This window comes from Lipotes vexillifer, unplaced genomic scaffold (genome assembly GCF_000442215.2).
Source record: "Lipotes vexillifer unplaced genomic scaffold, Lipotes_vexillifer_v1.1 scaffold1442, whole genome shotgun sequence".
Lineage (NCBI taxonomy): Eukaryota > Metazoa > Chordata > Mammalia > Artiodactyla > Lipotidae > Lipotes > Lipotes vexillifer.
This window is the reverse complement of record NW_006797379.1, coordinates 251,169-261,225: the sequence shown is the minus strand read 5'-3', so window position 1 is coordinate 261,225 and position 10,057 is coordinate 251,169. Positions and strand designations below refer to the sequence as shown.

General features: G+C 33.2%; 1 protein-coding gene across 3 annotated transcripts in view; it reads left to right on the top strand.

Annotated features, from left to right (window-relative positions):
- CNKSR2 (connector enhancer of kinase suppressor of Ras 2) overlaps positions 1 to 10,057 on the top strand; it is a 258,846-nt gene that overhangs the window by 113,425 nt on the left and 135,364 nt on the right. For all 3 annotated transcript variants that reach the window (XM_007469301.1, XM_007469302.1, XM_007469303.1), the window contains exons 6-7: positions 507 to 626; positions 6,552 to 6,611. In XM_007469301.1, the coding sequence (XP_007469363.1) occupies positions 507 to 626; positions 6,552 to 6,611 (180 nt within the window). The remainder of the gene's footprint in view (positions 1 to 506; positions 627 to 6,551; positions 6,612 to 10,057) is intronic.

The window sequence follows — 10,057 nt, the reverse complement described above, 5'->3', positions numbered from 1 at the left end:
AGCAGGAGAGTCTAGACAAATGAGTGGGAGGAGTTCACCGAGCAGATTTGGAAGATTCATCTTCCCTGGATTTTGGCTGGATTTTTTTCTAAACCTTTCTGATCATGAAGTAAAAACCATCAAGGGTTTTGAACTTACTGAATTTACTTCCATCTAACAGTTGGCATCAAGAAGTTTTCAGATTATTAAGATTGTTCAGAAATAATCATTTTATCTTAGGTCTGATGAATCAAGTAATAGAAACAAAGCATAACCATAATTTTCTTGAATATTTTGATATATAGTTCTTATATCCATAATTTAGAATATAGGTGTGTTTTATGTGTGGGTATTTCTTAACCTGAATACCTTTTTCAGACAGACTTCATAGAATAAAATGCAAACTACTTTCTTCTACTGTTTTTATTTTTCCTTGTAAAAAATGTTATAATCAAAAGTGATTTATATGTTACTTACAACATGTATTTACCATAATGTTTTTTTGCTTTTTGTTTTTTTGCTTTCAGTGTAAAACTCTTTCTGGAGTCTGTGACCACATCATATCCCTGTCATCAGATCCTCTAGTTTCGCAGTCTGCCCACCTTGAAGTGATTCAGCTGGCAAACATCAAACCAAGTGAAGGGCTGGTAAGAGATACCATGTTTATCAAAGCCACCACCCATCAACAGACAGCTAATGGTATGCGCAGAGCAGTCCCCAAACATGAGAATCCATGAATTTTAAAAAACTTTGAATGGTTTGGGGGTTTTTTTCCCTAGAGGAATTGAGGTAGTGGGAGTCAGTCATGATAAGAAGTTTTATAAAGGTAAATGAAAATGAAAGAGAGTTTAAAATGGTGATTTCTGAATTATCCTGTTTACTTTGCTAAATAAATTAGCTTTAGTTACATTTTCACCCCCTACCAAAGTTCCTTAGGTTTAAAGGAAGTTTAAGTTATGAGTTTTATAAGAACCACAGTGTTACCTGCCCATGAAAATGAGTGTTTTGTTTATTTTGCCTTTTTTTGTTCCAGTTTTAATAGGTCTCTCTTCCCTTAGGTTGTGTAAGCTAAACAAACCTGATATTCTTTATAATTCTTCTCTTTCTTTTAAGGGTGAGTAAGCAGGTGGATATTGCTAAAACTAGGCTAACATCTATGAGATGTATTTTTTATTATGTCATAATAAAGATAATCATCTTCTATATTTTGTTCACCTGATTAAAAGTTGTATTGTTCTAAATTTAACCCAAGGGAGAGCTTTTCCTTTAATGAGCCTCTAGAAAGAAAGCGTATAATATTAATATTAATGAGGGAGAGACAAAAACCAAGAAACTGGCTGTAGAATATCTTACCTACTACACAACTATTACATGTTAGTTTGTTGCTACAGCGTTTCTACTTTCTCCCTAGAGGTGAATTTTCCAAGGATACTATTAATGATGTTTTAGAAAGTAGAAGTCTTGAAAACTAGTGTTAACAACTTAATTCACGTAATACATTCTTAAAGATCTCTATGCAGGTTTAACTTTTTATGTCGCCTTTCTTCTTCAGCCTTATATGTGTGTGTGTGTGTGTGTGTGTGTGTGTGCGCGCGCATGTGTGCGTGCGTGCGTGTGTGTGTGTGTGTGTGTGTATAACTGTTTCCGAGGGCAAAGCCTTCGTTGGTCACCAGTGAGTTTTCGGTTTGAAGCCCTCTATTCTATAGTGACTTTTGTCCTGTTACTTAACAAATTACTTTTGGGTAACTGTAGCTCCTTGTCTTTTTGTGGCTTTTATCTGTATTTTCCTGGAAAGATGGAACTCAGCATCTCAGACATAGCCAAAGTATGTCATCATTGTAACCTATAAGTGTTATATCTATGTTATATCTTTGATTAGTTTAAAATTTTTATTTTAATGTTTATAAACTTATTTGAAGTAATATTTATGATTTAAATTCTTACTATTCTTTTTGGTCACATTTACAACGTCCAGTTTTATTTAAAGCATCTTTCCACCCATAGTATTAAAGATTTTCTTTCAGTATCTACCCTTTCAGTAGTTCTGAAGGAAGGAAAGCTCTCTAAGCATGATTTGCAGAGTAGGAAATTATGAACTAATTAGATTAGGAGATAGAAAACCTGGATACAAATCTCTTACATAAAATAGAGCTGTGAGTGTGATCTGGGGCAGGTGAGGGAGTAAATTTAACTTCCTTGGCCTTGATATTTCCATCTGTGGAATGTTGGGGGTAGGAAGGGATGGACTAGATCCTCTTTAAAGCTCCCTCTAGCTCTATGAGTTTGCAGTTCTGAGGATGGTATTGTTCTAAGAAAAGAGCCTGTTTTTTTCCCTCTAATGACCACTGAAATAATGGGGGGGAAATAACCATGTGAAGTGAGTCAACACATTGCTCATTAATGGACTAGATGAAATCTTGATTTTCATTTTCAGTGAAGGTATAGCCCTGGACAGGTCTTTCATTTTTTACATTTCAAGTACATAGAGCTGGGTCTGCTCTTTGAAATAGTCATGAACTTAAAATGCTAAGCACCAGATTCAGTTAGTCTGGAAGACAGCTGGTAGAGAAAAGAGAACAAGTGAGTGCCTACCATTTTCCAGGTATCATCCTCACAACTCTATAGAGTAGGTATCCTTACCTACTCACAGGTCCTTACCAGTTTGCCGTGTATGACCTAGAGGTAATATACAGTAGAGGCAGGGTTTAGATCCAGGTAAATCTAAATGAGGTACAACTTTACAAAGTTTATTCCATTATCCCACATTTAAACTTAGGATTGCTAAAGGGAGGTATGAGACGTTTAGGAGGATGACTTTAAAACTAGAACTACTTAGAGAAATCCATTTTAAAGGACAATCAGCAACGCTTCATTGGGAAAATAATTCCAAGGGAGGAAAAGAAAAAGCTAACATGTTGAATATTAATAAAAAGAGTTAAGTGTAAAACCATTTCTTGTGATTCATGTTAAAGGGGAGATGACTAAATGGAAATTTTATGAGTTACTCAAGGCATCATTTTAAAAATCAGCCACCTTTTAGTAAGTTTAGTCAGTCACATTTGAAATAGATTTGAGGATTTTGGTAGCATTTAGCATGTGCTTAGCCATAGGAAGTGTTTAAATGAAGGAAAGAAATAGAAAGACGTGGGAGAATACCAAGCTTTAATGAAGTTTAATCAGCTTAAAACATCTGCAGACAGTCTTCTGGCTCTTTCAAAACAGAACATCTCACATAGGTAAAAGGTAACTGCTTTGTTCTTGCACTGATAAACTGGATAGATTGTTCATCAGCTTTCTACCTAATTAGTCAAATCTCCTAGAATTTCTTAGTTTTGAGAGTCCTGAGCATTATGAGGAATGGTGGAAAATGTGCTTAGTAATGGTTAAAATATTTCAAACTAGCTTCTAAAATGCTTTTAGACAACAATAATTAGCAGAAAGTTAAAGGAAGGAAAATGAGAGCTATTGGAACATATCAAAACTAGATCAGAGCCAAGAGATAGGTTGAATAGAGAGGAAAGGGCTTGGGGAGCATCCTTGGGGAAGCCTCTTTGCCTCAGAGAGTTCTTTTGCTGTTTAGGCACTTGGACAATCTCCAAATATGCCTTCTTCCATTGACTTGACTGTGAGGTGGCTTTGGCTCCCGTTGGTTAACCGACATTTGGAGACGGTGAAGCAAATGTCATTTTGGCAAGCTGAACAGAAGAGAGGGAGCTGTTGGAGTCAGCTCCAGAATTAATTAATTGGTTTAAAAAAATGCAAGAAGGAAGAATGAAGATTTTGATGAAGTGGAAGACCAGATTAATCTCAGTTCCAGAAAAAGAGCCATTTGAATTACATGTCCTCCTGCTGTTTGACCCTTTCTCAGAGGTGACCAAGTGATCAGATATATTTCTGTGGACTCTTCATTATTCAGAAGATGATTAGTTTGAAACTCATCCAAGCAACTTGTTTCTTCTCTTACTTTCTTTTGGTTCCTGACTTTTGGCCATTTTTCTCATTAGTGCTACCAGAGGGAGATAAAAAAAGCTGAAGAAGTCAGTCTTGATTATTAAAAGCAGTTACAACTAATGGTTTATTGAGGTTAGAAATGAAAATACTGCGTAAAACAAAATATCTTCATTCTTTGTGGCATTTTAAAGATGTGCTTTATTTCTATTTTATTGCTCATAGCTATGAAGTTGCTAGAACTGAACTCTGTATACATAGCTCTATCCTTCTTTACTTAAGCATTTAAAAAATATTTTTGTTCATCTGAAAAAAATTAGCTTTAGTATAAATTACATAACATTTAATTATATATAAATAATGATGAAATCCTCTTCCTATAACTAATAGATACTTGCTTTAACTTACAATTGCCATTTTAAAAGTTCCTGGTATGTGCAGTAATTACACAGGAATTTTATTTCATTAGTCATAACTAGGTTATCTTCATGAGTTCTTATGATCCCAATGAATATAATGACTTTTCTAAACATTTATCTTAGGAGACTAGACTTTCTCTATGACCCAATCATTTAAGAAATTATATAGAGCTCTTGTCTAACACCTTAATTCATAATCAGTAATGCACAGTGTTGAAAGAAGTGTGGAGAAAAATATAATAAGCTTTTGCTTATAATTGTCAGAAGAGATGGGTGATTTAAATAAATTTGTAAAATATCAAACCCAGTTACTCTTCATAACCACTTTGCACGTAGTATATGTGTGCTAGAGAGGTCTTAGTCTTTTTAGAATACATGTTAAACAGTGAATGTTTGACTCAATATCTAGTTTCCAAATATTATGTTCTAATAAGAAAAGTGAAGGTGTACAACTCTCTTGTTAATAAATCTGTAAATTAGGAGCCTCATGGTAGAGAGTGTGGTTAGGAGTCAGATGGCCTGGGCTTGAAACCTGGCTTCACCTCCTTTGGCAGACTCCTCAGTTTCCTTATTTCTGAAACAGAGATAATGACAGGTTTGTACCACACAGGCTATTGTGAAATAAATGTCAAACACTCAAAACAGTCCTTAGCACAATAGAATTCACAGATAAATTAACATCTTTTAAAATTACATTCATTTTGTTTAACATCGGAGATCCAGGCTCAGCCATTTTTCTAATTGGTACCAACATCTTAGACATATGACATTACTGAAATGACTTCAGAATTAAAACCTACTCAATGACTTCTTAATAGTTCCATGCCATGAACTTACTGCTTCTTGTTTTTATTTGTTACTTATTTTCAGTGAAAACACATGTATATTCAGGTATAGAAATATATAATTGACATAAAGTTATAGGAAATTAACATAGTAATTGTCTGCTTCATATAATGGTTAAAATATATGCTTTTTCTGAAATGATTGTTGTTAGTTATTAAGTCCCTTATGTTTCAGACTTCAACTTTATTAAAATTAGTACTTTTTAATTTTTGAAGTCAATATTTTGAGATGCAAAGCAGTTTTGACGTAAAACTCAGTTAATTTTTACCCGAAGAGAATTTAAAGTAACAGAATCGTCCTTAGACAGGAAAAAAGTCTACTCACAGAATCATCCTTTTTTTTTCTGATTTACTTAAGTGAAAATATTTCAATATTTAAAATGTGAATACTTTCTTGTGATATTTTTTCTTTTAAGGTCCTGTCACTATGCATAATTTAAAGCTTTCCTTTGCTCTTAAAGCTTGCAGAATTTGAAGGTTTCTGGATAATCTTTAAACTTTAATGAAGCTTTCTCTAAAATCACTTTATTTAAATGGAAATGGAATCTCACCTTCTTTGTTGGGAGGAGGGGTTGCCACACATTACCTCTGAATTATTTTTTTTAATTTTTGTTTAGAATTTTAAAAAGTTTTGTGGGGGCCACACTGTGAGGCTTGTAGGATCTTAGTTCCCCGACCAGGGATCAAGCCCGGGCCCTCAGCAGTGAGCTCACAGAGCCCTAACCACTGGACCACCAGGGAATTCCACCTCTTAATGATTGATATAGAGATGATTGGATGTAATTATTAAAACTTCATCAATAAGAAATTAAGGCAGAAAATGTAGGATACCACAAAAGAGGGATGGAAAAAAATTTTTACATAAACAATATTTTATCATTCTTCTGTCTCCAGTAGTACTGTAGTGGCTCTGGAGAAACCTACTTTTTATTTTGTAATATGAATCAAGTATAATAAGCTAATAACATCCCAATATTTGAATTTCCCATTGTAACTTTTATTTTGCCACAGAACATGTAGTATGGATTTTGAGGGGGAGTGAGGTGTGTTCTTCCTTCAGGATATTGAATTACCATGCTGCATTTCGTAAGTTTCGTAGGCAATTAATTCACTTTTCAAGAAATCATTTGATTATGCTGAGTACAGGCTTCTTCAGGCAAACTTTAGAAGCCAGAACATTCAGAGAGGAATTTCTTACCAGTTTAAAGACAGCCTTATTGGATCATGGATTCATCCCTGGGGCAATGGCAATTCTAATTTGATAGGGCTTTTTTTTTTTTTTTTTTTGTAAATGAGGTTATAATATACTTGAAAATATTTCAGTTGCTTCACTTATTTTTCTATGCTGTCTTTTTCTTAGGGTATGTATATTAAATCAACATATGATGGCCTCCATGTAATTACTGGAACTACAGAAAATGTAAGTATTCTAACATTTCATATTTTGGTGTGTTTTTCCTTTTATTGTTAAACAACTTACGTAACTCACATAATTGAGGTTGACTTCTGAGGACATGACAGATTAGGATATAAAATTTAAAAGACATATTGAGTTAGTAAGTGCTTTTTTGGGGAGAATTTCAGTCATTTTAGTTAGTTTAGAATAGCTGTTTACCTGAAGTAAATCGGATGTTTTTTGTTCACAGCCAGAGATTTGTCTTTGTTAAGTATTTTCTGATTCGTGACAAGTTATTGTGACATCTAAAAGAATCCACTTCCATCTGTCACACAGTTTAGTTTTATTAGGAAACTTAACTCACGTAAGAAAGAAACATCAGATAAGTCAGGCTTTCTGAATACTTGAAGTATAATTGAACTTAATTCAGTGGAGGGGCAGCATGGTATAGATCAGTGTGTTTTCACAGTGAGGTCCGTCCCTGGACCAGAAGCATCAGCTTCTCTTGGGAATGCCCCACCCCAAACCCACTGAATTAGCTCTGGAGACCAGCCTGTTTCTTAATAAGAGATTCTGTTTTAACAGGTGGTTCTGAGACATGCTCCAGTTTGAGAACCACTGCAAGCAGGCCTAGGTCCTACACCCAATTTTTCATTTTAATGGCAGTGTAATATTTGGCAAGTCATTTACCCTATCATTGCTTTAATTTCCTCAACTGTAAATTGGAAATAATATATCAAATAATATATCATCTGCACTACATACCTCACTAGGTTGTTGGTGAAAATCAAATAAGCTAATAAATATGAAATACTGTGCTATAAAGAGCGAGATGTGAAGTGATTGTGTTGGACATTAACATGATCAGTGTAATAGATTTGAATTGCATAGTCATTTTTTCTGCATTTGGTTGTCCCAGATTTCCATCCCACTCTCTTAAGCAGGTTCTGAGCTTTGAAATTTTTTCTTTTAGAAATTCTGACAAGTTGCATGTTTATACCATGTTCCTTCAAAGAAGGCTGAGGTGGAATTAGTTAATTTCAAGTTATTATTATTCTCAACATTTTACCAGCATTTTCTTTTTAAAAAGACAACATTCTTTTCACCTGATTCACCTATTACTTTAATCATTTATTGATTTTTCCCCCTCCGCTTCACTAGTTTCTTGTGAATGGTGAAACATAATATACATTTCAGTTGGATTGTTTTACTGGCTTCACATTGATATTAAATAAGAGAGTTATATGGGATCAAGAATATCAGTTATATGCATATTGTCAACTATTTAAAATTTTTAAATGCAGTGAGATGCTGCATAAACTATGCTCTTGTCACTGATTGATCATTCTCATTGGTGTGTACATTCCCCTGATACTTTGTTTATTCATTTGTTCATTTAACAAACCTCTGCCTCATGTCTGCTGTGTTCCAGGCTTAGGACTAGGTATTGAAACAATTTTTAAGTTCAAGTAGCTTGCTGCCCCTAAGGAGTAAAAGTAGGAGTTTATCTGTGTAAACAGGTAGTGGAATTTTCCTAGATAGACAAAGGAAAAAATAGTAAATGTTGCCAAGTGAAATCAGGGAAGGAATCACAGAAATGGTCATTTTGAACTAACTGTATCTTGAAGAATTGATAGAAACATATCTCTCTATGTTGTATGGAGTCTGTAAAACAAACTTGAGCACTGCATTGCATTGCATAATGCATTGCTTATATTACTCAGTAATATTTGATAAATGGATGAGTGACCAAAGAAAGATTAATTCTATGAGTAGTTCAGATATAAACCATATATTAAGAGTTATCATTTAATTCTTTTTTCTTGAAAATATTTTATTATTTTTGGTACCCTCAGTCATTTATCATTAGATCTGTGTTGAGTCTTAGTAAAGCTGCTCACTAAGTGGGTAAGTTATTTTGCTTTGCTGTGCCCTAGTTTCTTAGTTTTCTCCTATGTAAAATGAGGGGTTTGAATAAAATAACTCTTTTAACACTGAAAGTCTATAGTTTGTATGAATTACTTCCTTTTTTACTCATTGTGCAAAAAGTTTTTTCAGTTTCTTTGAATTTTATGTACCAACTATCATTTTCTTTTACATCATGACTTAGAGCCATTAGCTTGATTTTTTTTTTCATGCTCTCCTTTTAAAAGATCAATTGTGAGCCAAAAGCACAGGAACTGACTCTATAGTTACAGCTCGGTTTACAAACTTTTCAGAAATGTTACATGGTACTTGTTTGATTTGGTAGGTGCTGTAAAATAAATACTTGTTTTTTCTTGTTATGACACTATTTTTAGGGTTGGGTTCACATCCTAGATGAACTACCCTCTTAATCGTATGCTTGTGTTATTACTTCAGTAACTGGAATTCCCCGAGATACCATCTAATCTCGGTTTCCAGCCTCTGGCAAATAATTTTATTGGGAATTTTTTAATTCGTTAACTTGATTGTTTTAAGACTTATTTATTTTGGAAATAATTGGAAATTGGAAATGAATAAAAACTAAAGGAACTGGAAATCACTTTTAAAGAAAATCCTATTCCAGTGTCTCAAAAGTAGCATTTTACTATGCAGATTGCATCACCATATCATTCTTCTTTACCTTTCAGTAGATACGAATGAGTAATATTACAGTATTTATAGTTGTGTTTGATAACTTAACACACATATGAATACACAAATATATTTTTTCATAAAAACACATTTTCTGTATATTCAAAAGTCCATATGCATATTATCATTAAAATGTCTAATAATATGCATAATCAATAATCAGTAGTCACTAGAGGGAAAATAAAGAATAGAACTTTAAATTCATTATCCATACCTACAATATTATAAAATTTCTGTCTTAAATCTCATTTTAGTTTCCTAAAGACTTCATAAAACTTGTCAACATTAACTTACCAAAGTTGTTTTTTGCTTGTTTTTGTTTTTAATGTCTTTGGGGAGTAAAGGAAAAAAATGATAAAATTGTTACATCCTGTAGAAATGCTGGCATTTTAGTTTATTTAATGTGATTTTATTTGCCTATACGTTACAGTGTATGAAACATAAGAAATAGGGTTCTCTTGTAGTTAGATACTTAGAGAGTGAATGTTATATAGTATAACTTTGAACAAGTGGCAATCCATCTTTTAATTTGCTTTTCTCATTTATTCAGGATTGATGGTATTAATGATGAAATAAATTAGCAATTTCATCATTAGTTGACAAAGCTTTGATGCTGATCATAAGCATGTACTTGAAAATATTTGTTTGCTGATGTTAATGTGAATTATTTGTATTAAATGAAAAAGATCAATGTTTAAAAGATAATGTTTTGACATATATATTTTTGAACCAGTTGCCCAATAGAGCCTGAGAGGGTTGTCTGTTTAAAGTGTGCGGTTATCATTTTCCCTTAATGCTGTCAGAAACATATTGGTCTTTTACAACATAAATATCTATATATTGTTTTACATTCC